Here is a 27936-nt window from a genome sequence, read left to right as displayed (position 1 = left end):
ATAAAAATCCACTCATATATTGACAATCCAAAAAGAAACTACCAACCATTTTTCAATCTACTGATTGATTACATTTTTTAATAAACCAAAAAGAAGTATATTCATAGCAGTATCTTCCACTTATCCTCCTCAACTTCCCAACATCATAAAACCCAGTATTTTCAATTTTTTTCCAAACAGAATGTTAATAAACATCAACTTAATATATCAATACCAAGCTAAATTATGTTTTCATCAGTCATTTCGAACAACAAAAATGCATTCATATAAAACACTGTAATGCAGTCTGGTTCTGAGAAGTAACGTTTCTTAAAATGTTTTCAAAAAACTACAGTAAAATCAAAAAAAGAATAAAAAGTCTTACTGACCGTCATGCCATTAAATAACTGTGTGCTAGTCTGAACAGAAGATATTTCCTGTGAAGAAAGCACACTGCTGACGTATTTGCTTGTAAATTTATCTACAACGTTGAAGACACGTTTCTCGCAGCTATTCCACCAAAGCCTGACCATGGCTGGCAAGTCTTTCAGCGTTATATGGTACACAGAACAGGCCAAGTGTGGAATCTGGGATGACAGGACTCCTGTCTCTGGGAAGGAAAGAAAGGATGTTGAAATACTCCAACACATTAGTCACAAATGTTGGTTTCTCCACACCACATACAGAAATTTTGATACCAACACAACTGTGGTAACTGGAATTTCATGTACACATTCCTATACTTGCTACTATAAGTGCTTGTTTGACTCTGCCTTTCTCTAACACTACACAACAGGAAATTCATCTTCTAATTTAAAGATGAACGCCAGGTGGACTACCAGAAATCAAAAATAATTTTATATTATAGAAGTGAAAAAATGCTCACTTTGGAGTGCATAAAAAATAAGATCTTTGGAGCATGTCTGAGGTTTGCAGTGTTCTATAGAAGTGCATAAAGAGATAAGGGAAATCTTGCTCTTTGGATGTCATGTCAGTAATTGTTTCTTACTGTCATCCAGATAAATTTTTCTGCAACATACTGTGATGTTAAAGTAAAAAATTAAGAAATGAAAACTCAGTATCTTTGCTTTCATCTATACAGGTACATAAAATAACAATGACATAACTTTTAAAACTAATTCTCTGTTTCATGTTTCTCAGCTAAAAAAAAAACAGCCTATCTTCTCTCATCATGGTTTATTAACTCTGGGTCTTCTGAACAGTGTGATTAAAACAACACACAATTTAATGTCTCAAACAAAAAAAAAACACCCAACACTGTTTCATTTTATTTATGTATCAAAATAGAAGAAAAAATGGAAATCCTATTTAGCATTAAAAAAAAAAAAATCTAGAAGAAATGGAGATATCCTAGAATAGATCACACATTTTTAGTATTTTGGAATCTTTGCATGCATTCAGGATTCAAATAGTAGCAATGTATTTTTTCTGCCCTAAGTCAATAATCTAAGCATTTCCTGGTTTGTTTCCCCCCCCCTCCTTGATTTTTCTGGTAAACATTTCAACTTTGGTTAAGCTTCAAATGGGGCGTGTTAGCCAAAGATTTGTAAACATATGTCTCTGTGTGTATCTATTTTATAGGTAACATTTTCTAAATATGTATTTTTAAGCAGAAAACCATATTTAAACTTCAGCAATATCAAAACTCTCTCAAATACACCAATACAATTTTTACTAACCTTTAACATCTAAATGAAGCTCTTCAGTAAAGAAGGTTTTTGTGTCCTTATTTGGAGCTTCTGAAGTTGGCCCAGAAAACACAGGGTTTTCAGGCATAAGCCTGAACAAGTGATAAAGCAGCTTATTCAAGCTTTTTGTTCTTCTAAGGTATTGCGAGTAGAGAACTCGCAGCTGATAGTGTTAAAAAAAAAAAAGAAAAACCACAAAATACAGATCAGACTTAAATATAGCTTACCTTGTAAATAATACAAATACGTTTCTGTAGGAAGGGAAGGCAAGACTGATTCAGAACAAGTTTTACAGGAGTGATTTAGTTCTCTGCACCATTTTGAACGTTTATAAGATCATAAAATGTAGCAAGCTTGTTTGAAAATGCCAGAAAGAATCACATGACTCTTAAATTACTGTCCTTAACTATTGCAGTGCAGAAATCTAAGCCTATCGATGCTTCCCGAATTCCACTAATTCCACAAAAACAAGAGGTAGGAAGATATATAATTAAAAGAATAAAAAGGCTGGATTAAACTTCAAAGATTCAAACCAAATAAGCATGTTAAGAAATTCAGTTAAAAGACTCTGAACATATACCTGAGAAGAAGCTGCTTTGAAAAAAGCTAGTGTTAACTTCCAAGTGAGAAGATATCCTAGAACAAGGCAGAACTCATCGCTCAGAGGCTGAATAACTGCAAATTCTCCAACTGGAATGCATTCCAGGATGTTTTCTAGCAAGAGTTCTTGAGTGGCCAGGACAGACATAAGAGCTGCTGGAGGTGATCTATGAAGAAATGTTATCTGGCATAGTAAACTCAACCCTTGTGCAGAGCAGTAATTGCATTTATATTCACAGCTTTCCTAGAAATCTGTTAGTAAAGACAGGTATGTAGAACATAAAAGTGGCCTTTTATTACAGGAAAATTTACTTTCAGATTCACACATTAGTGCTAGATTTTAAGGTTGTTTGTTTTTTTTTTTTTCCCTGAAATGGACAGCTGGTGTTTTTACCTCTTGCAAGATGAGTATTAACTGAATGCTGATCAATTGAAAGTGGTCTACGGCTGAGCTCATTTAACCTACATCATGAACAGCTGGTTTGCTTGCTTGCTTTCTTTGTCAAGTCACACCAACAAAGGAGCAACTGAACAATGAATCTCCTAATCACTGAATGGGCTAGGGTTTGGGCTTTGGCACTTGATTAAAAAGCCTTCTGCAGCTCCATGGTAAGTAAAGGTATTAATCACTGGGCTGAGGTAAAAAAAAAAAATTTGTCAAAAAAGCTATGTAATTTTTTAAAAATCTGTTACCACATTCACCTTCAAACTGTTGACCTTACCAGGTTCAAGCTGTATAAAACACCCATGTCAATTTTGGAGGTTCAAGAAACTGAAGTTATCTGTGCAGCTGGACACATTCTGAATACAGCAGTCCAGAAAAAATCTGTCAAGATTTTACAATATAGAGCATGTATGTTGCACTTACTCTACAAACAATTGCAAATAGTTTCCAGTTTTAGCACAAAGGCACACTTAACCAATTATATTGAATATTTTCAATACTTATGACCCTACTGCCATAGGCATGTCTTTTTTTTTTTCCTTTTAACATCTCCTGATAGGTGACTACTCTGCTGCAAATCTCAATTCTTGTAACACATTTTAAAAACACAGAAAAAAGTCATTAAAAGAAAGAGGAAAAAATACACACAATGCCAATTCCTCTTCTTCGTCACCATAAGATTTCAGATCTTCATCATCGAATTTAGGCAATTCAGGCATTAATCTATAAAAATACGGAAAGAAAATAAGATTTAATTTTTACTATTTTAATGTATGTGATGCATAGTTCTTTGCTTATCAGGGTCAACATTAATGATAAGCAATAAAATAACAGCAATTCCTGAGTAACAACACAGAATCTTTAAGAAACATGTCACCATTGCAAATTTGGTTCCTGAATGACAGTAGCCAATGAGCATGTAGCCTTGCTCAGTTCTTTGAGACCTTTTACACTTCCTGAGTCATGCTAAAATGAACTTGGAGTTCTATCTCAGAATAAGGCTACTGCAACTTTATGCCTCAGTATAAGTGAAAGATGATGGTAGCTTCTCATGCTTAAGCCAACTGCTTCGCAATCTGCATTTTTAGCAAACGCACATACTATTTTTCAATTTCTGTATTCTCTCTTCTGGTATTAGCGATAGCAAAAAAGTTCACAAGAATGCTACATGTTTTTATTCACTTTCTTCATTTTCTTATCTAAACTAGTGAAAATAAAAAGGTCATATTATTTAAGGATACTGTCAGACCCAGATCAAACCCAGAATATGCCAGTTTACATTCTAGGATTCTCTGAGTGTTAAAATAGGGGCTAAAAAAATAGCTTTGTAGTCATGATACTGATATCTGTGTAATTATGGTACAGAAAATAAAATTGTATCTTCATGTACTGCAGTAAAATTTCTCAGTATATATTTAGTCTACTTTCACAATTAAATTTAGTATATAAAGTGCCCAGTTAAGAATTTTCTCCCATAACAGAATATGACTTTGCTAAACACATCTGTAAGTGCATGTTCTAAAGCACATGTGAAAAAAAGAAAAAGGGCACAAGGAGGTAATGTGAGAAATTTTTTGATTCTTACTTATACAACATATGGTAGACAGAAACCTGTACCGGTCTAGCCCGGAAAAGCAACAATGGAGATAACGTATTTAGTAGAGTCTGGAGTTTTTCTGGAAGATTTGTCTTCTGGCCTGCAACAAACTTCGCTGGCAATTTATGGTTTAACAACTGGTCCTTTGAGATGTACATTAGAGCTTCACCCAAAGACGTTAACACTGAGTTCTGAAAGGAGCCTTCAGATGCATTTTTGGTTTCTCCTATTTAAAATAAAGACAAGCTGTGATAGAGAATGTATGGATGATATCATAAACAAGCCTTGATAGAAACAACCCAAACTCTGCTTATGAGAATCCATCTAATCTTAAAAGTCACCATTGTTAAGTGCGATTACTTTACTAATTAGCATCTACATATACAAAAAAGTGAGTTTTTATAAGCTATCTTGACATAATATTCCTATAAATTCAAAAATATGGCCCGTCAAGTCCTATTTCAGAATAGCCTGACATGTACCACTATTACCCTCCTTGCCATATACTTGCCTGTGACTTTCACCAACAAAGGTAGCAGCAAATTGTGAATTCCTTCAGAAAAGAATTCTTTCCATTCACTGATCAAGTTCACAGGAAAGTTTTCAGTAGTTTCAGGAGTTGCAGCTTCAAAATAAGCGCTAAGGGCAGATGCCAAGTCACAACTGACACAAGCAAAAATCTGCACAAGCGGGACATGATAAAGCGAACGGTTTTCACTTGTTGTCTAGGAAGAAAAAAGACAAAGATTTCTTAACTAAAAATTTCCTTTAAAATATCTGTTTCATATTCCCTGTCTACACCAGAAAGTGTAATTACAATGAAGACTCAATAGCAAAACACATTTTAAAACAATTTGGGGAAAAAAGAAAAAAAGTTAAAAAATATAATCCGTATTATAGTAAGACTTGCTGAAGGTTATTTCCAAGTCTCATCAACATTTAGAATCCTGAATTGTTTCCCTTATATGACCTTCTTTATAATGACAGAAAGAAAATGCCACCAAGTGGATTTAAATAGAATTATATGCCGCTGTAGCTTATCTGGAGCACTTGTACAGCCAAGTGAGCCAAAATTGAGATGTGCAGTGCTGTCACTTTTCTCTCCCAAACATAAAAGCCATACCAACATCATGCTTGTGTTTCCAAACTGCAGAAGGAAATTGGCAATACACTATTGTAAGCTGGAAGTTATTGAAGTGGTAATCAGGAGAATATTTCCTCTCCCCCAACATAGCTCCTTTTTATTCTTACTCATTTCTTCAAAAGAGGAATATCATTAAATATTAAAAATGTTCCCAAGCACTTAATCTATGCAACGAGTTTTTCATACAAGTTTGTTGTTTGTGGGGTTTTTTTTAAATTAAAAAAAAACAGTTTTGAGGGACTTACAGCACAGGTAAAAGATTAATCCTGAAACTAAGAAAGGCCACAAGGAAGTTTCCAGCCTGCCCTTAAGTGTGTGGTGACAGAGGATGCTACAATTATAAAAAATAAGTTTTAAAAAAGCTAGAATGTGAGAGATTCTGTATCTTTATTTGATTACTAAAATAGTAGTCAGCTGTTCATTCTGACCTGTTTTCTAAGTGTGTTAGAATATAATTTTGATGTTTCATGTGATCATTTAGATATTGAAATGCAGATACTGCTTTTCACTCATTTAGTTTTTGTATGTCTCATTAGATTTTGGCTTTAAAGGGGTATTGTTTTTCAACTGAGACCTACAGCAGACACATTTCAAAATTATTCTCCAGTTACCAATGCCATTACTAAACATCGTATTACTTCAAGGAGGAGGTAATTTCACCTCCATATCCAAAAAGAAACAGGAGATACAGTATTGCTTTTACTTTTAAGCCACACGTGACCTTTGTCAAAGTTCAATGAAAAAAGGATTTTGTGCAATTCTTTTTAACATTGTGTCAAATATTTGCTAAGCTGAGATAACCATATCCTTGCCATATCCAGAGAATAATGTAAAGAGGTAAGTACATCGAAACTGGAAATGATACATTAGCGCTCATGGTAGGTAAACTTTATTTTCTTAGTTACGTATTTCTATTGAGGTGTTTTTTAAAATAAGTTATCTTTGAAATGCTGAGTACCCAGCTATTACTCTAAAGTACTAGAAAGTTAAGAAACATGTTAGACAAAACAAAGTAAAAATTGTTAAGACCATTGTGTTCTAAACTCTAAGTAAGAATCATTAGGTGTACTCTAATTTCCATTCCTCTTGGCAATCCTCATGCTGCTCTGTTCAAATTTAATTGCTATGTGTCACAGCTTCTACAGTGTTTAACTGTATCATCCTGATACCTAACTTTCCACTTTGTAAATACACAGGTGAACTTCTAACATACAGCTTTCAAAGACTTAGGATGAAATGTCAATCAGACAGCCCAGTAAGATTATAAAAATTTAGTTATTTCATGGCCTATTTTTTTAACACCCGCTCCCCTGCATCAGTTCAGTAGGTTCAGAGGGCATCAGGAGGATCCTATTAAAAGCTGCAATGCAATGATTAGTAATAATCTCTTTCATATTACCTCCAGCCAAGCCAGCATGGAGCACATAATAAAGTCCCATTCATTATCGGTCAATGGAGCTGTGGAATACTTCAGCAGCAAGGGAAGATAACGGATCATCTCTATGTTGAAACCAAGCAACGGAGCACTTGCGTCTTTCAGATTGCTGCAAGAAATATACAACTAAAGTTACGTATCTTCATGTTGTAGACATGAGTATTTATATTCTTGCCTTCACTCCTCCTTTTAGGACAAATTAGTCTTGCATTAGGCTCTGCCTTACGTGCGTTTCATGACACTCTGTCTTTCAGAGTTAGAATACTACATTAGCTGCCAAGTCTAAGCCAGTCAGTCAACAGGTACAAAGTAGATTATCAGAGCTACTTGCTCATTTCCATGTTATACAGATTCCTAAAATTGTACAATTTCCATATTCATGCAATAATATATTTACATCAATTATGAAATTTAGCAATTTTAACTAAATCAATGCAAGAAAAATAATCAGTTATTTTTAAAATTAGTAACTTAAAATATAAGCCCTCAAGTGCCCAAATAGTGTACATTATTTTGAAATTTTGTTGCCTGGATTTTTCTTACTATACTCAAGACAAATGAACCCCAGTATATTTTCACTCCTTGCTGGAAGCTTTCCAAGTTACCTTTTCAGGTCCAGAATTTTAAAAAACAGACACCTAGGTTTGGTATCCAAGTTTTCTTTCTGCTGTCTACATAAGCAATCAGAATTTGGAACTGAATGTCCAGCAAGACATACAAAAGTTCGTCAGTTCTGAATGCTTTTGAAAACAGTTGACATCTAGGTGCATTACAAAAGCTCCTAGCTTCCCAACCTTCAACCACCGCAGATAATTTTCTTCAGTATGAGTTATCAGATACTTAAAGACAGGTATATTAAACTAGGGCATGCAGTTCTAAAAAGGCTTAAAAATGTAATATTGGAACAGCAGATGGTAGTTGCAACTTACAAATTGATTTTCTTTGCGTTAATAACCACTCTGTATTCTTAAACTCTTGTTTTAGAAATTTAGAAAAGTCAAATTATCTCAAAGTTGCACCCACCAGCTAAAGAGAAAGCTGTCCTCATTATCATTTTTCCAAGATACCATGATTTTTAGTATTCCAGGTAGTAGATGATCACAGTCAATGCTTCCATCGTTCAAGCAGGAGTTCAAAACGGAAAGACAACCAAATGCTCCTATAACATAATAATAATATCATACTCAATAGGTCTTAATTATCAAGACAAAACAAACATTATAATGTGTGTCAATTGCCTGGATTGTTTTATTTGAACTTAACATTAGTATCATAAGATAATACCTAAGTTTTTTTCTTTGGACACTTAATCCAGAGATGCCATTGTTAAATCAAAAATACTACATCCAACCCAAACTTAAGATAAAAAAAACAAAACAAAACCACCCTCAAACCAACCAAAAACTCCTACAAGATTAATTGTTGGTTTATACAATTAACAAAAAGAGAAAATATATGCTAAGTTTTAAATCTATTTGTGCTACTAAAAATGTAGTATGAGAAGCAGTAATTTGGACAGATAATTAAGTAAATGTAACTGCGAGTTGTGAATTCCAATATTGTTGTAGGAATGTTAATTTACTTTCAGAGTGAAATGCTACTGTTGCAGTAGTACCATTTTCCATTTTTAAGGAAAACTATATGTATCTAGATTTCTTGGAGAACAAGAACATCTCTTCCAAGCGTAATGACAAAGAACTGAGTTGATTAAAGTACCACTTATGCATAGCAAAAACAAACAAAAAGAATTCACTTAAGCAGCAGTGCAATGATTTACAAGAACTTTACCAGCACTTTCCTGATCCGAAAAAAAAATTAAAATTTGAATGGTAAGCCCACAACCTACATCACACTTGATGGGAAAATTTGGGTATATATTTTCTGTTCAGGAATCCCTAGGAAAATGAGAAGCAGTGGAGAGGAAAATGCAGACCAGCATTACAAACAAGAGCACTCCACAGTAGAGGAGGAATGAGGATTCTTCTTTCCATTTTCTGTTTAAAGTTTCAGAGACACATTCAGCTGGTTCACTGATTCACTCAGAAAGCCAGGAAGGCTTAACTAAGTCCAAAGAGTAAGAAAGAGTTAGGGAAACTATCACAGTAGAAAAATTCACAATTCCTCTCAATCACTGCATGACATTAACATTGAAAATTTTCACATTTTGAGGACATCCATTTGAAGAACTCATCTGAAAACCTGGACACTGCCAAGGGACAGAAGTCCACAGTTTAAAATCACCAAATATAGTTTTTCAATTTAAGTAAGCACAGTCCTGTTAAAAAATACAAAATCAACTTTCAAGTTTTTACACAGACTGATCAATAAGAGTATGTGCAAGTTGGCATGAAAGTAATACTTAAAGAAAAAGAGAAAGTTCTTTCTTTTAAACAACATCTAATTCAGACATGTAGAAGGACTGTGTGTGACTATTTCCAGAGAGTTTTCTTCAAAAGCTACAAGTTTGTGAAAACAAAAAGGTCTTTGAAAGAATATTCAAAGCAATTTTATAACACCTCTCAACCATCTCTAAGTGATTTTTCAAAAGCTGCTGAAAGGGTATGTACAGTAGCTCTTACTCAGCACACTATATCCCATGCACTGGAAGGACTACTCAAAAATCATACATGAACTGCGAAAGAGCTCTTGCTAAAGCATCTAAAGACAATCATGATATTACCAGTTGACAATAGCAATACTTTGCATGCTGTGTAAAGCCTAAATGATTAATTGAAAACTTCAGTATTTACAGATGTTTAAATCAGATAGACCAAACAAGAAGTAGACCAGTATCAAAATTCTTTTAACAATGTCAGCCTAAATCCTTTCATTCAAATTTTGGACCAGGCAGTATAGCTTGTACGTCCTTAATAAGGCAGAAAACTACTATGCCAAACAGTCTAGAAGAAATAACCAAACTGAGAAGACATTTCTTTCTAAAAAGAATGGTATTATAGTTAACATATTTTATCTAAAAGCAAACAATAACGCAAAATAACGTTCTTAAATTCTAATGAAGTGGACTGAGGTAAGAACATACCATCAGTACTGGAAAGCTCTGTCTGTGTGCATGTCATAAGTCTGGCCACACAGTGGAAGACAAGTTCTTTCTTTTCTTCCTCAATTAAAAAAGGTGATAGACACTGAAGTGTATGCAGTTTGCCCTCTGTTAATGGCAGAAACCTATTCAAACAAGCAAAACATCAAGAACGAAGCAAACACAAAATTTTAACTAATAAACGAAATGTCAGTTGGTTCATAATGATCTAATATCCGATGATGTAACTAAGCCCACACACTAAACTGAAACTCACTTTTACATACCACATACATATACTACCAAATTTTCAGTCTTCAGATACCATTCATCAGCATCAGTATTATTTAACATTATCAACATTTGCAATGTAAACTAAAGATTATAGGCAGTGGTATTAAGATACCCTTCTGTTGTCTTAAAAAGTTGTTTCATCTCACAGGATACAGTGTTCTCCACACGGATCACTTTAGCCATGGTTAAGGACCAGAGTTTTCCATGTTCCTCTGATCTTCAAAGAAGAAGAAAGGCCCTGGTTAATATATACAGATGCACAGTTCACAACAAAAGCATTTATTTGAATCGATACACACAAGGAAGTATGGTGGCACTTAATACTCTATACAATGTAAAATATGAAGACAGAGTTAAGAGTTATTTTACGTGTTCCTACGTACCTATCAAATACTGTTTGCTGAAGGCTAGTTGTATCACTAAGTGTACTGAACTTATCATATGTGATGTGCATTTCTTCTAACATATGAAGATATTCCAGAAGCAGATAAGGAGGATTCTCCAATTCTTCAATCCATTGTAGGGAGTACAACAGCTCTGCAACTAATTAAATAAAGGTTGTTGTTTACAAACAACTGCTGAATATATTCAGTGCATAAGCAAGAAGTTTCAGGTCAAGGTTTTGTTCCGTTTTTTAATTATGTTTTTAATGCATTAGAAAGATGACATTTACACATGACCTCAGGTGCTTCGGAGCATGAACTGGATATTTGCCATCGCATCATAAAATACATGAAAAGAAAAGGCTACAACAGTCTATTCTAGATGTTTAGGAAATTTTAAAGCAAATCAAGCATGACAAGAACTCGAAATCCTCTTTGTTCTCTTTTTTTTTCTTTTAAATATACGTATTTCTTGCAGACAAGGCAATCAAGATCTAAGTCCAGAAAAAAACTAAACAAATTTGATGCTAATAGTTAGCATGCAGTTTCTTCATAGCTTACAAAGACCCACACTGAACAATTATGCTTCTCATTATGGTGAGACTTTTGGAGATGGAATTGTTCATTTGATAATGCTGGCTCTAATCTGAATGTTCTATAAATAAAACGAAACAAGATTTCACCTGGTGGAATTAAGAAGAATTGCGGCCTCAAATGCCTCTACATTATGGCTAAAGACTCAGGGCCTTTATTTGACGGCATGGATACAGTTCCTATAGCCCCCTCATGCCAACGCACCATGTGTTTTGGCAATGAACAACTTTGAAGTTCATCATAAATTCAAGCTTCTCCAAATTCAAAGTTCTGTTGAGATAGCACGTATATAATCAAAAGGTCCTAGAAATATGAACACTATGCTTGTGCATACTTATACTTTTAAAGGAGAACTGAAGAAAAAAAAGAAAAACAAAACAAAAAAAGGTAGAAGGATGATTTCTCATACCTATATTCCAAACTAACTACCCATTTCTAATTATCAATTCAGGTTAATTTACAACTACTAGAAAAACAAATTCCTTTAAGTTTTACCATTGTAACTTACTTATATTGTCAATTTTCTTTCTTTCAGCAGCATCATTTCCAGGGACTATACCATTTTCCAATACAAGCAGGACCATTTTACTTAATAAGGCTGAAGTACACAGATGGCCTGGAAGTTTAGTTGTGCCACACAGTTTGACATGTGAACCCAAAGGTTCACAATTCATGCTAAGCCTTCCTTCCAAAAGAGGTTTGTGCATCCACTGTAATACATGCATAAAAAGAGTATGAACAAATAATTAACATTTTAATGATGCAGAGCTATGATCTGTTTAACCTTGAAAATTCAGAATTATTACAAAATAACCACAAACGGTACAAACTAACACCAAAAGCACAATGGTGAGGATGGCCCACTCCAGTATCTTAAAAAACATAAAAGCACTGTAGTAACTTGAAACTGCATTGCTGCCTCAGGAATAAATATGTATCTTTAGAATTCTATATATTTTACAAGAAACACTAGGGTTACTGAAGATTGGTGGTTGGACAGGAAATGTACGTCCTTCCCCACTCTCCAATCTATATATGTCAGCATTTTGTTGACAGTCAGTGCATTATGTTCCACTGCAGATACTGGTGTCTTTCACAAAATTAATCTTACAGAAGAATTAAGTTAAAGATAAGAACACCTTCATGATGTATATTCTGTCACACAAGATTCCTGAATTGTAAATTGCTGGTCTTCCATGCAGAGAAGGGTAATTATACAGATTTTTATTTTCTCCAGTAGTACTAGATGGGGCCACAAACATACAGATCTCGCACTCTGTCACGGACAGAGGCTGAAAAGAACCTTTACACAGACATACACATATCCATAACTGCAGTGCCGTGTCAAAATAAAGAATGCTTAGCACCCTAAAGGACAGAAACTTGAGGTAAGATTGACTACCATGTGCAAGCCCATTATTGTTTTCATACCTCAGTGGATAGAGACTCATGCAATTTCCCCCACTCAGTTTTGTTTGGCGTGACATGCTCAACATAAGCTCCCACAAGATATCCAGACTGTCCGTCAGCTTCCATAAGCTTAGACAACAAATCACTAACTGCAGAGATCAGAACCTGAAGGCTGAGAAAAGGAGAAAGCACTGCGAACAAGTTTGGCACTACCCAGTAAAAACAAGCTGCCTTATCTTACATCAATACAATGCTGTATACATTGTATCAATACTATATACATGTTGTATCAATGGCATTTGAAGTTATGCTCTATGCCACAGTTCTCACCTCTGACAGGCTGAAAAAACTCAGTAACACACTCACCAATTAAATAAAGAATAGTATAGCACTGATCTTAATTTTTTTTTTTTTTTGAGAACAACATATTATGAAATGGACATGTACATCACAATTACCTTTTAACATCCAACGAGGAAGACTGAATTTGATTCTTGACCCACAGTGCAGATTTATGCAAAAAGGTACTCTGTTTCTGCATACTCTGAAGTTGACGCACAAGTGAATTTACACCAGACATCCAAGTATGTTTTAATTTACATACAAGTAAATCTATCATAGGGAAAAGAAAAAAACCAACATCAAGCAGACCAGCAAAACCACTACAAAAAGGTAAACTCAAATTACAAGGCACAGCATACAGCAACGGTCATGTCTAAAGGTCCTAGAGCAGGAAAAGAATTATCTTTTCTATGCGGTTACTCTCAGGGGCAAATATACAGGTTTCTTGTTGTAGAGCAATGTTAAATTAACTCTGACACACAGGTAATATTTTATTTGAGAATAAGAGCCATGTTCCTGTTGTCTACTACAATATGTTCATACAGTCTTCAAAACTGCAGATCTTTTTAGAATACTGAACATTCACAACATCAACACTCATTTGCACAGCAACAGTGGTTTTCAGGTTAGTGTTGTCCTACTTCACTTCAACAACACTGCCAACACTTCCTCCTTTTTCTCTGTCAGTAAATGCATACACTAATCACTCAAATTCTGCATTCAAAGCATATAAATCAGGATCTGAGTTTGAAAGTGAGACACAGGCAGAGAGAGAAATAGGTCACAATTTGTCATAGCAAACTGAGCAATATAAATTGTTTCCGAATAAATATATATAACTTTAATGAAGTGATTGCACACATTTTTTCATATGAACCTCACATTGCAGAATGAATAAAAAAAGTGCTCATTCATAGTACTTCATAGGCCTTAAATAATTTATGTAACACTCCAGAAAGCATGGAATATCACAGCCTCAAACATAGCCGAAGCACAAGTGATACTAACGTCAAAAAAGTTTAAAATCCTTGTACAGGACTTGATGTTTAGTAGTAACTACTGGCACTGTAAAGTAAAGCACAAATTTTTATGTCAGTTACAGCTGCAAGTGCTCAACGTCTGTGAACTATAATGTTCTATTATAGACTGGAATCAGTTTCATGAAAAAGAAGAATTTAGATGTAATCATCAACTACAAAAAAGTTTGGCTGAAGTTCTTTTTCCAAATTACCTGTCAAGTGTGTAGCATCCTGCCTCTGAGCACACAACTGGAAGATGGTAAGAAGCAAGTCTTCTGAGGATGGCATCAGTAAGCACCCTTTAACGGAGCTGAAAAAGCTTGAGGCTACATCGCAGATGAAAGACACTGATGGTTCAGAATTTCCAGCTTCAGAAAGATCCTTAGCTTTTGACAGAGCTGCTTGAAGTTTATCAATAATCCTTTCAACAAAAGTTTCACCAATCAAAGATTCTATTGGGGAGAGGAAAAAGACAGCATGCTTTGATTACTTGATAAACATGATCATTCAAAGGCATCAGATTAATATGTACTGATTTGGTTTGTATTTACTAATTTTGAATGCAAAATAAAGTGCAAAGTAGTTTCAGTCTAATGTATACCTAAACTCATTTTCTTATTCCAGTCATCTAGGACCACCTAGCCAAAGTTTCACAGCGCCAAGTATCCTTTCTCTAAATTAGCTAAAGCAGCTTAGATAAACGGTATGTAAAATAGAGCAAGTGCAGAGTGATCCCTTCCCAGCTTCTGGTAATCAACTGTGAGCCAGAGATTACATCTGGATGTGTAATTAACCCAGTCACACCAATCTTCCGTGAATATGCTTCCATGACTTCCATGACATGAAAAACTTCCATGAATATGCTGAGTTCCTTTCTCACTGGACTGAAGTAGGCTAATCCCATTTACCCTCAAACTCTACAGCATCCTGTGGCAATGAATTCCATTATTTAATTATGAACTGTATGAAAAAGTATACTTTTCACTTTCCTCAAGGCTGCTATCTAAGCATCTGTAAGCAACCTCAGGCTCTTCTGTTTAAAGGAACAATGAAAAATTCCTTCTTACTTGCTCTTTCCATACTAATTTTATGGCTCTTTACCACAACCCCATCCCCCATCACTTTCACTGCAAGCTGAAAAATTCTAGCCTACTCTACTGCCTCTACGAGCAGAGGCCACTGCACTTGCCTAACCATCCCTGCCGTCTCTCTTTTGGCATAGCTCTGATTCTATCACACCTTTTTTCAAAAGTATATAGGTGAACAAGGATATTGCAATGACCAAAACTACAAGCAATATTCAAGATATTGACACATCAATGCTATAATTTTCATTTGTTCTTTTCACAGCAACTCCTAATAACCCGTATTCCTTTTTTATTGCTGAGCACCGACCTGCAGTGAAGTTTCAGTTTTGATTACTCTGAATAATTTATGAGAAACAATTATCATTCTTTTAGTATTTATCCTTTTTCCTCTTTAATTCTTATCATCTGATGGGTTATTGATCCATGAAAGGCCCTTCCATTTACTCCACAACAGTTTACCTTGAGAAACTTAGATGATAGATGTCATCAAAAATCTTTTTGAAAGTCCACATACTCTCTATTTTGGCCTAAATACTTGAAAGCACCACGAATGTGCCCAGCATTCAGGTAAACTGAAGTATGTTACCTCAGGAATCAAACCAAATGCTGAGTTTAACAAAACACAAGTCAAGAAAAACCATAGTTCCTGAAGGTCTCTTAGACTTCATCCAACATGCATGAAAAAGAGGTCACACAGCACACAGCATAAAACAAATACGTGAGCTCAGAAATACCTCCAGCTCTAGAGCCAAAACACAAAGACACTGGACGCTCAGCCGTAGGACACCACTGACTCACAAGTGAGCAATTTTGTTGAATTCTGTCTGGAAAGAGGGAACAGGTTTTCCTGATGCTCCTCTACATCAAAAGTTCCAGTAACAGAAATAACAATCTTTCAACACCTTCAGGATGCGCTATCTACGAACATCCACTGCAGTCAACTTGGTGTGTGCATCTCAAACTTGAAAGCACCACAAACGTGCCCAGCATTCAGGTAAACTGAAGTATGTTACCTCAGGGATCAAACCAAATGCTGAGTTTAACAAAACACAAATTACAAGTTTATATGGAAAACACCAAGAATACTGAACTCCACTAGAAGGCTGTATCACAGATACCACAAAATGCAAGGAAGAGATGAAATAAGATGTTATTAATAAAAAATACTTTACATATACAGCATAAGTGCACACACAGTTTTTAAAATACATGGATCTAACTGAAAATGGCTGAAAGCAATTTGTCATGTAATAAGGCATTACCAACCCACACATGCGTTCATAGCCATTGGGTTTTGATATTCTAGTTTTGAAGGTAAATTTCAGATGGTATGGTTTAAAAATTAATCTTATTTTACAACACATCAGCTAATAAATCAAACTTACTTAAATTTTCCTCAAGTTTTCCAGACTCGCAAATCTGAATCTGTTCGTTAAGCACTAACTTTTCTTTAGCAACACAGACCAAACAAAATGCAACGTCACTGCTGCAAGTTAGCGGTTATGAAATTAAATTGGTCATGGTTAACTGGCTCAGGTAAAAAAAACAACAGCGACAAAAGCTAAAAAAAAAAAAAAAAAAAAAACCTCTACACAAAACAAAAAATAACAGAAAAACCAAACGAAAACAAAAAAAAACCAGAAGAAAGCCTAGATGTTAGAAATTAAGTATTCTGGAGGATCTCAAATTCCTTTCAACCTTCTACAAAGACTAAGTGCCGTATTTACACTTCACAAACCCCAAGGAATAAATACGCTTACCATTTTTAATGTGTTGTGACAACACTAAGCTCAAGAGGGTCCACCTTTCTGATGAGGATGATTCTGACGAGGCTGCTATAGGTTTTAATCCCAGGTGACACAGATCATCTGCCAGCATTACAAGTCTTTCTCCAAGTGTATCTCCTTTCAGCCAGTCAGAGACTAAGGAAAGTTTTGTTGTGCTTGAGCATGCCTGAATCACAAGAAAATGATTCTAATAATCTTTTGAGGGTATTAACTTTTATTACTAACTAAGCATAAGATTAGTGTGTCAAATCTGCACACACAGAGTGAGAATCGTATCAGCTGTCATAAACAATAACTCTCTAGATGCTTACATCTGCAACAACCCCCCCACTTTCTTTTTGGTGAGAGACAGCAACTTATGGCTAAGTCAGTTTAGCGTGAAACAAGTCACTTTCTGAAAGGTCTTCTTTTTCCTTTTTTCAAACTATAGAGCCCAGGGAATGCCTACATTGGAGTTAGAAAGGTAACTTTTGGATCACCAGGTTGGCTGAAATAAAATGTATTTACAACATAAAATCTGTTTACAGCATCTGAATTTCTCTAGAAAGAAATGGAAAGTCACAAATGAGAAAAGCATTATTTTGATGATAAGCCATTGTAAGTTACAAAATCATAAAAACCGGGGATTCGTAAAATACACAGTATCTGTGAAGAAAGATATGGTCAACGCACTGGACTGTACATCAAGCACTGTGAGTTTTTGTCCAAAAATTTGTAATACTCTTCATATTTCATCCCAGGCAATGACTCAAATGTCAGCCTCTCAATATCCCATGTGAAAAAAATGGTATACTACCTTTTTCTTGTAAGCACCATGTAAGGGTGACGATACAAATAATCATTTAAATTACTGGTCTAATACCCAACTCCATTCTCTCTAGCTCAGAAGGGATGACCAGAAACAAATCAGGAGTCCCCCTGCCTCAAAGAGCAAACTGACTAAAACACAGAAGATTTTTGGTTTGGTATCATCATTCATTTCTAGGACTGTCCCCCAATTTAAAAGCAGTTAAAACAAACAACACTGAAACTATTACTACAAGATTTTCAAACTATGCAAATTATCACGACTTAAATAAAATAAAATTAAAAAAAAAAAATGGTCAAACACATGTAACTCTCAAAACTAACACCAGGGAAATATTCAAAACTATGCAAAACAAGAACAAAGAAGTCTTAAGAGGTACCTTTTGAATTATCTGGAGAAAAATAATCCATTTCAGATCCATCTGAAAAGAAAAACAAAATTTCACTATATTTAACAAATTCTTTGCTGCACATGAAGCATTTAATACCATTTTAACTGTCTGTTTTACAACTTTATTTTCTGCAGGGGATAAGCAGAAGTTGCTAAGTTTCAGTAACGAAGTTATTGATTACATTATTTTTGGCTTCCCAGTCTTTCTCTACCACACAGATCAATAAGGGACTGTATTTATAAGAAAGGCCACCGATGACTAGTATAGAAGTACACTGTATAAAGAAGCAAGAACTGAGAAATTCTGATGTTACCTTTTTAAAAATTATTTATACCATATAGAAAAGGACATATGTCATAACCTTGCACCCCAACACTGTCATGTCAACCTTTCCCACATCCACCTTCCTTACGCTGAACTTTTCAGAATATGTATTCTACATATTCATGTAGAATATGTTCCATTCCACAGTCCCAAAATAAAATTATTAACCAACTACAGCCCACAACAAAGTAGTCACTTTGATAAAAACTAATAACAAAAGGTACAAGTCATACCTTCGTTAAATCATCAAGAATGATTTTCCTTTCATCATTACTGTTGCAACAATTAAGCGCACTGTACAAAATATCAATCAGAAAATGGGTGTCTTTCCTCCAGTCTTCTTTCAGCCAAGTTATTAAATTCATATACAGAAATTGTACAGATGGGCTTTCATGATGAGCTTTAATTTCATTTTGGGATTCAGCTTGAGATGAGCTTGCACCACTTCCCTGCTCTAAAAGTACTTGAAAAACTCTGTTTGAAGAAAAAGAGTTGAGCAGGGCAGAGAGAAATTTCAAATGCTGTTCTGATTTCTGTTCATTGACATACACAATACTCAGTTCAGCAAGGCTGCAGACTAAATTCTCTAAAGGTTCTTTCCTTAGAAGTGAACTATGCTGCAAGTCAGCCTGTATTTCAGAGTCACTGTTTCTCACTTCAGTGAGCTTTCCATTCTCTGTGTTTCTTTCCGACTCATCCTCATCTGTAAAACTGATTTTCAGAGATTTTCTGTTGTTTGGTTTTGTAGCACTCTTCGGATTCTGAAGAATTTCTAGCATACCAGATATGGCAAACAATGATTTCTCATCAGCATCCAACATATCAACATGAAGGACACACATTTTTAAAAGATGGTCCCAAAAATTTGACAACAGTTTCTGGAAAACTTCACCTGTGCCATCATCATTGGAGAGCTCTGCTTTATCTTCCCAGGAGCTCAGCATTTCTGCTACTTGATAAAATAACGGTCCATTTTGTAACCTGGGCTCCTTAAGTACAGCATTGATAAGAGGAATTAGCTATAAAGACAAAAAAACACAACATTAAAAAACAGTGATCCAACTAGATGATAATTTCATTCTTCATAATACCAGGTAATTCTATAATTTTGAAAACCATTCCAGAAGCAATTCTGAAAACATCAGAATTACTCACGTTTGAACACTTTTAAATGTAATTTGAACTGCACAGTAAAAGGGATGATTTTATAGGAAGGAAAAAGTAAAATCTAGTGAAACTTTCAACAAAGAAGTAAATCCTCACTGAATGTAAGTTTTTGTTTAACTTCAAATTATTAAATGTACACACAACAATACTAAGTATTTCTATTAAATACCTGGTCATATATAAGCATTTGATGAATTTGTCCTTGGTCGTCATCTTCATCTATTTTCTGTAGTAAGGCAAAGCGCAGACATTCCATAAATGCAGTTATAATTGCTGAACTTTCTGAAGGGCTGGCTATTGCTCGCTCACTTGACAACCTGAAAGGCAACATCGGAGGGAGGGCACGCTCAGTCATCTACGCTTCTAAGAAACCCAGTACACATGTAATGTATATAACCTCGTTTATGCTGTTCTTATCCAGACAACACCAATATGACTATAGAATCATCGACAGGAGGCAGATAAAACAAATTCAACAGGACATATTTAAAGAATCAAAACAATAAATCCAGGCATTTAATATAACTTATATTAAAATAACTTCTTCATCTAGTTTTAGCATTCATAAAAAAAATAATCTATGTAAATAGAGGAAACATATCCAGTAAAGCATACAGTCTACTGTTTCTGCTGTTTCTCAAAACTCCTTTGCAATTTTCTGCACACATGAGAGCTTTAGAAGGTGTCACTTTCTGTCGTTACAGAAAAAAGAAAAAAAAACTAAAACAAGAAACCACCAAAAGAAAGTTTCACTATAGGCAGTAAGTCTTATCAACTGTGATTTGTTTGCTTTTTATGAAAATTAGACCACACAAATATTACAACCATTTTATTACTTGTAATAAAATTCTATAAACTTTTCAAAGACAACCCATACATAGCTGTCTTCTCCAAGAGCTCTGCTAATAAGCGAACATCAATCGAGAATTTATTTTTGCTTAAATAAGTTAATTTTAGTCTTTCACAATATAACTTATATGTGCCTTTGAGTACACAATGCACATGCATCTATTTAAATTAGATTTGATAGAAAGTTGGTTTTGATGTATTTTAAAGGCAAAAAATTATAGCAGTTTCAATCCTTCAAAAATCAGTATCACAAGAATTAAAGTTCTGCATATAGGAAGTTCCACAATCACCATGCTAATCCCCAATAACCTCTGTAATAATTACACACTGCTGAGAAGAGCCTGATATCTTCAAAGCCACTCTTAATTTCAAATTAATTTCCCATTTTAACACTTATCATGGAATAAACATGAAGCTCTGACCAGGAAAGATAAGAATGCTTTACGTAAGGAAAACATAATAAAATCAAAAAGGCAGCTGCAGTTTTAAGAAGACGGGGATAGCCACAAAGGACTGACTCTAGTTTCGGATATTTAAAGGTATTTCAAAAATGTGATTTTCAAATATAATAGTGAAAACAGTCTTTTGTCAAATAAACAATTAATGCATATTGAAATATCCTCAAGCCAAATGACATGTTACTTATCTTTAAATGCTTAAAGAAGATTAGTTCTCCTATTTCCAAATATAAAAGAGACTAATTTAAAAAAATAAATAAATACATTTGTAGTTCATACCCTTGAATTATAGCGCTGAAAAAAGTTCTGAAATATTCCAGCTTTGGCTCTGCAATGCCAGGAGGTACCTTGCTAATGAATGGCAAGAGATTTGGGTATATAACAGTCGCTAGTCCTCGTCCACCTTCTCGAAGCACTGTCCATAGCTTTGGTAGAACTCCCTTTTTGGCATTTACATGACTCCAACAGTCCTACAGAAAGAAATACACTTATTGTATATTAAATGAGAATATGTTTCCTTGGAAGAACTCCCAAGCTAGACATTTGATCTACCTCCCTATGTTGTAGCAAGTTATTGTAAAATCTAAATTCACTTGCCAGTAGTTTTAAAAATCACTTTCTCCCTATTTCAGCGTGTGAATTGAAGAAGTTAACATGATAAAGCTGTTTCTGTGTTGTTTAAAATAAATGGACCTCCCTTGTCAGAAAACTGCAGTCAAAAGCTTCTCTTCAATAATGCTTTATGGATACTTTATAAAAATCATTACTGTAAACTGGTCCTGTATTTAATTCTGAGTTCTTATTATCGAGAATAAGCAATGATTTCAAAATCCTAACTTTAGAAGCATCGCTAACTTCAAAACTCCCCTCAAAAATGTTCTGATGGTTACAAAATAGCTTGGCGCTTTCCCTCCCACCCCAAAGTTTGATGTCATCTGATCTGATTTATCATAGTTCCAGATACCTATATTTATAGCAAGCTGAACAAAGTTGTTGTTCCCCACCCCCCCGCATTGTTACAGTTTATACCACCAGTTACAAAAGAGATCTGCAACATCAAACCCTCAAAACATCTCAGTCTCTGGCAACACCACTCATCCTGCTAATAAATTCAACGCTGGTATTTCACTTAAAAAACAAAGTTATACAACCAAGCATTAAATTAGAAGGGGAAACAAACAAACCAAAAATGCACTGCAGGTCTTTTTGTAACCGCCTTTAACCAAGAAAAAGGTTTTAAGTTTTATTTTACTTACTAGTAACTATTTTTAATCAAAGGGATTCAGGTTAATTTAATTAAACTTCTAAAACAACTCTGACTTTCAGCCTTGCTGGACACGATATATTTGAAAGTTACGCTGAAACCCTAAGGAGGAGGAAGGAGTACGTAGCATTGATAAGTTCATGTTATTAATCATAAAGAAAACCCAGTCCAGCTGTTCTTCCTAATTCTACACAGAGAACAATGTAACTTGGTGAAAAGTTAAATTTGAGTAAGTATCTGCCCCTTAGGTTTCCCACGTTACCTCAATAGTGGCGATAGCATAAAGTACAGCTTCCCAAAGAGCAGGACACACCAGTGCATCACTGTCATCAATGCTGAGAAGAACAGCAGGACAAACTCTTGGTGCTTCAGTTTTCACCAGCTCGGGCAAGTACTGACAAAAAGCAGAAGCCAGCTCAAAGAAAGCTGAGCGAACCTGACATAGGCCACAGGAAAACAATTTTAGTCAAGTGAAAACACTCTGTCACTAGATCTAGTTTACAACATTCCTTATAAAGTCACCATAATTTACAACACACAGTCCCCATATTTTATCACGTCAGCAAAGTTTTAAATATTATTACAAATAAAGAAAAATAAAGAAATAATTTTATAAGCCTGTTTTAGATTTTAAAGTATTTTGTTTAGTGATAAACTGCTTTTCAAAATTTTTATTTTAATATACTTCTCAAAAGACATGTTTTCCCAAAAGCATCTTAAAACTTTCTAACAAAATACTACCAGAATCAATTCATCACTGTGTACTATTGGTCTTAGCAGACCACAGGCCAATAAAATGGTTTAAAAAAATTAAAATCCAAAAGCACTAAGAACACATGCAGTAAGCTGACAGTTTATATATTTTGCATGAATTTGAAATGATGGCAGATTGCCAAGTACATGATGGTGACATGGAAATAACAAATCAGCCTACTGGGCAAATTTTAGAGCAATATTGTCTAAGGCCTAGAAATTTGAAGGCTGTTTCAAACATAATTCATCAAAGTACAAAAGTTCATTCTTGTAGAATACGGTTAATTTATAGTTGCTTAGGTTCAGTGTATTATCTTTAACTACAAACAACCAAAACAAAGACGACATAAAAAAATCACCTGTGGTATGCTGTGTTTGCCGTATTTCCAAAATTTGTTTTGGGACAGAAGTGACATTAACTTTTCCTCCAAGGAATGCATATCTGTCTTTGGCAACATGCTAAGCAACTTTTTTAAAGCTAACAAGGAACAGGTCAGAATCCGGAAAAATTTGGCTTCCCTTTCCTCTTCTGGTACAGTTCTCAGAAAACAAAACAAAACAAAACAAAAGTGAACCATAAATAAATCAGTAGGCTTCTCATGCTCTTCTAAACTGTCTAAACTAAACTGTCTTCAGTTTTTCTGTGTTCTTTTTTTGATTTCATATGCCAGCACTGTAAATATGTAAACTTTCCATAGGTTCTAAAGCTACCAAATTACATTATAAAGTGTTAGAAAAAGAGAGTTTCAAGTCATGTCATCTTTCAGCTATTCAAAAATGCTACTCCTAAAAGAGCTGAAACAAGAATTAGACAATTAATGACACTTTCAAAAGCATTTTTACTTTAGTCCCAAAGAAAGTTGTTGGGATTTGGACTCAAATAACTATTCTGTCTCTTGAAACAACACTAAATCCACCACCTCCAGGGACACAGAACTCAATACAGACCAAGGCTTAAACCATACACATGAAAGGAGGCTAACATACTGGGGGTCACTGAGTGTATCAGGTGTTTCTTTCAGAAGGTGGTCTTGAAGTACCTAGGGGAAAAAAAAATTCACATATAAATATTAGATTTTCATGCATATATATGTGAATAATATAGTCTATACATTATTCAGAAACAGCTCTACAATAAAACTTTGCAACCTCTGAGTCAAGTCTTTTAAGCACATTTTAGACATGCTAGTGAACAAGAACATAATTTAATTGACTCCTGATGAATATAGTAGCTGTCATACTGTTTGAGTCAAGACTTCATAATACTTTGTAAGTTGCAGTCCTATGACAACAGGCTTCTGGTAAAAAGAAGCCAAACCTAGACAAAATAAAAAGGTTAAGTTTGCATATGATGGGCCAGCAATGCAAACTTGCACCTTTTTAAATTCAATTAATTCCATTTTTTATGACTGGTGGAAAAGCATTAACCTCACTCAGAACTAAACTTGTAGAGGCTCTCTGAAACACTACTCAGCATTCTTTAATCCTCTACCACTGCAGCTAAACTATTCCGGCATCATTATTCCATCTGTCAGCAACATTACGTGATGACTGAGCATCATTACATAGAAATACATACAAGAAAATTCACTTCATAATCATTCCTCTGGTTCAGGTCATTCTAACCACAAGCCAAAAAAAAAAACCCAGAGGATGTGTCTTTGCCTCAGTCTTCTCTTCACATTAGCAGGAGGAAAGTTTCAGGTGAGAAAGAAATTTAACCATGAAGAACAGATGGTGGCAGGATGAGTTTTAAACTTTTAATAAAAGCTGACATATACTCAACACAAAGCCTTAAAGAAACACATAAGTATAAACTCACATTAAGAATTTCATCTTTACAGAATGCTAAGGCTTCAGGTTGTTTGCTTGAAGGAAAAGCTTTTTCAAAAGCTACTTTTGCAGCAGAAGCAGCAGGAGAGTAAGTGTCACACTGAGCAATCAGCCAGTATCCCATGATACTTTTTAAGTAAGGAGCTAAGTGTTTCTTTACTTTAAGAATCAGCTGCTCAAAAGATTGCTGAGTTGCTTCTCGAACACGGCGATCATGATCATGTTAAAGAAAAAAAAAAGAAAGAAGGGTTTATTGTTTTAAGAAATGTACCTTTGATGCCAGGTGCTTCAAAGCAGAAGTCATGACAAAAAAAAAAAGCTGTGCCGCAGTTCAGCCATTTTCACAATGAATTGGGCTATACAGATTTGAAAATACGCAACAACGACAAAAAAGTCTTGGTATCCCTAGATAAGCGGAAAGTCCTTACTTAGGAGCATCGTATTCCCGATGTGTTGCACATTCAAAATTGTAACCTTTTCCTGATATCCCTAATTACAGTTTCTATTTCCATTTTACACAAACATTTAAACAGAAATGCAAGAGGCAACAGAAACAGGGAGCCTTGAAGACACTTTTTGAATTAAAACAACCATAAGCCTACACAAACTGTGCATCATTATCCATTATTTGTGTATGAATCTACAATATCATGACTTTCTGTGCTCTTGGCTCCTGAAAGAAGTATCAGGAATCGCTCTAACGGATCAGAATACTTTGTCCAGCGTGTTTCCAGCAGTAGCTAGTCCAGATAGTTTAGAGATGTATTAAATATACCAGAAAATTATAGATTATCTGACTACGCATGGTCTTTTCATGTTTGGGGTTTTTTTTGTGTGTGGTTTTTTTATATTAATCTGGTCAGATATTAGTCCTACATCAAAAAGATTTATAATTATGTTAAATGTTAACTGAACAGTACATTCTCTTTAGCCATTCTGGAATCTACATAAAAGAACTTTTCATGACAAGAAATATCTTGTCATCTTTTTAACACAAAGGTCTAACAGACAGCTGTCTCTGTACTCAACAAGTACAGACCAGGCACTAACAGTTCAAGATTCCATCTACGGCCAGTACTGAAACATCTCCACAACAAAGAACACTATTTTCCTTCAACTTCATGTTTTTCCTAGAAAAAGCCAGTAATTCTAACAGTGAGATATATCAATAAAGACTGCCTTAGAGGTTTTCACAAGACGTATCCAGAGAAGTTTTTAATTTAGATACTTTAATACTTACTAGTGAGATTTTACAATAAATTCTTGGCCAGTAAGGAAGAACACCTTTAACAACTTCTGCTTCTCTTTCCTTGCACATTGCCCCAAACTCTTGCATAGCCTAAAATCAAGAGCATGATTTAAAAAGTCAGATAGATATGTTCTGTAATTTACCAGCTTCTACCAGACATTGCAACTCTCTTTTTCAAAAATCAATTCATTTTTTGCAATGAAGCATCTATAAAGTTAATTTTATGAATGCTTTGTTAGCGTTGCATGATGGACCTTGTTATACGTCCTCCAAAATATCTTCTGGATTAAAGTTCTAGCAAATTTACCAATACAAAACTAGTATCAGCTACCTCAATATATTCCTCTCCCAATCTTAAGAAAAATGTATTGTTTTCTGGTAAAAAAAAAAATTATGGGGGACAAAGGATACACCTACTTTTAATTTTGTTGTAATATCCCTTTTAGAAAGTTTTCGCAACACCATTCGAAAATCAGCATCCACAAGGCTGTCTATTTCCTCTGCTCCTTGAACTGCAGGAACATATCCTAGATCACTTTGAGATGTTCCAAAGCCAATAAACCCAGGCACTGTTCCACGTTCTTTGGCGAGGAGCTCTGCAGCTCGGCCACTGCTAGAAGGCTGACATGGAAAGAAGTCTGTTACCAATTTCAGTCATTTCATTTTATTTTGCATGCATCATGCATTTGAAATAATGATCCTATTTATATTGTATAATTAACCTATTTAAAATGAAGTCTCACAAAAAAAAAGGATACCTATGCTTTAAACATTGAAGTTTGACCTAGAAAATCTTTAGAATCTCTTTAGAATCAGCATTCCCTTCTCTCATAGTGATTTTGACTCACGAATACTTATGGAAAATTATATTGGTTTTATACACATACAAAAAAGTGTAACAGAAAAGCCCAAGCCCTTCTGTAACTGAACAATTTATTAAGAAACCAGTTACCCTCCTTCACTACTTCTGTTTTTGCTAGTTCTTCTCATGTTATTGCATATGGACTGATACAGTGCTCAAGGAATGCTCTTATCATTGAGAAAAATAAGAACACACAAGAAACAAAGGACGCTACCAGCAACAAAGGGGCCAAGAAGGATTTAGAGGAATGGACCAAAAGGGTACATATGTAACAAAGTACAGTACTATCCCGTTAGCATTACAGTGAGTGTTTTGGAGTTCAGCATCTCTTCTAGTTTGTCCAAGTTAAGTCAACACCTTGCTCGTTGTGTCAGTGGCTCATGTTTATGTCAACCACACTCTTTTGAAAAGACTGTCCCAAAACTGACTGATGCTTTATGTTCTCTGTGACACCTTATAGTCCAAATACCTTTATTTCCTGATGACAGTTGAAGTTTTCTACGTTTTTTGTTTCGTTGTTTCTGTTTTTTTTTAAAGTAATGACAATTTGCTGAAGTTCATCGTACTCTTCCAATTTTCTTGAGGTACGTAAGCCACGTTTTACCTGACAACTATATCTACAGATGAATTTTTTTTTTTTCTGCATGCGAACTCTGAACTATAAGGACACGCTTCTTTGTGTTCCCTAGCCTTCTCTAAACACGAGAGGGAGAACATTTGCAATTCCCTAGCCTGAACACAGCACTTCAACAACAATTCTCCCACCTCCAGCGAGTGCCACCTATGGGGGATGTCACACCACGTCAGGCACGGTGGCAGGACGGAGACGCCACCACAGGTGTACTCTGAGACTCTCCACAAAAACACACGCTACACGTACCTACCGGTACCTCGCGGAACTTACACACGTGGTAATTTTGCAGTTACGCCCCCCTACCCTTGCCCCTCTCTGGAAAACGCCCGCAAACGCTGCGGGAAGTCGCAGACACGCTCCCCAAAATGACGGGCCCGGGCCCCGGCCAAGAGTCGCCCCTGAAGCCCGGCGGCGGCCTAGCCCTAGCTACTGCAACCGGGCCCGGAGGCGGCGCCGCCACCGCCCAGCGGAGGACAGGCTT

At 35.2% G+C, this 27936-nt stretch overlaps 1 protein-coding gene across 1 annotated transcript; it reads right to left on the bottom strand.

The window, feature by feature from the left end:
- Nucleotides 1-368: 368 nt before the first annotated feature.
- On the bottom strand, nt 369-26574 carry LTN1 (listerin E3 ubiquitin protein ligase 1; the record flags this gene model as incomplete). Its single annotated transcript, XM_010295071.1, has 26 exons — nt 26377-26574; nt 25952-26049; nt 24700-24931; nt 23865-23917; nt 23237-23417; nt 22387-22560; nt 21140-21330; nt 19723-19870; nt 18620-19405; nt 18051-18092; nt 16837-17029; nt 14201-14440; nt 13086-13239; nt 12649-12799; nt 11726-11927; nt 10624-10783; nt 10353-10457; nt 9950-10092; nt 7933-8068; nt 6874-7018; nt 4842-5055; nt 4319-4556; nt 3382-3456; nt 2269-2455; nt 1680-1851; nt 369-589 (listed from the first exon to the last, which is right to left on the bottom strand). Coding segments are annotated over exons 1-26 (4689 nt in total), but the record flags the coding sequence as incomplete, so codon positions are not given.
- Between the last annotated feature and the right edge of the window lie 1362 nt (nt 26575-27936).

Source organism: Phaethon lepturus, unplaced genomic scaffold (assembly GCF_000687285.1).
Source record: "Phaethon lepturus isolate BGI_N335 unplaced genomic scaffold, ASM68728v1 scaffold53289, whole genome shotgun sequence".
Classification (NCBI taxonomy): domain Eukaryota; kingdom Metazoa; phylum Chordata; class Aves; order Phaethontiformes; family Phaethontidae; genus Phaethon; species Phaethon lepturus.
The sequence above is the reverse complement of the archived record's forward strand: the minus strand, read 5'-3'. Positions and strand labels throughout refer to the sequence as shown.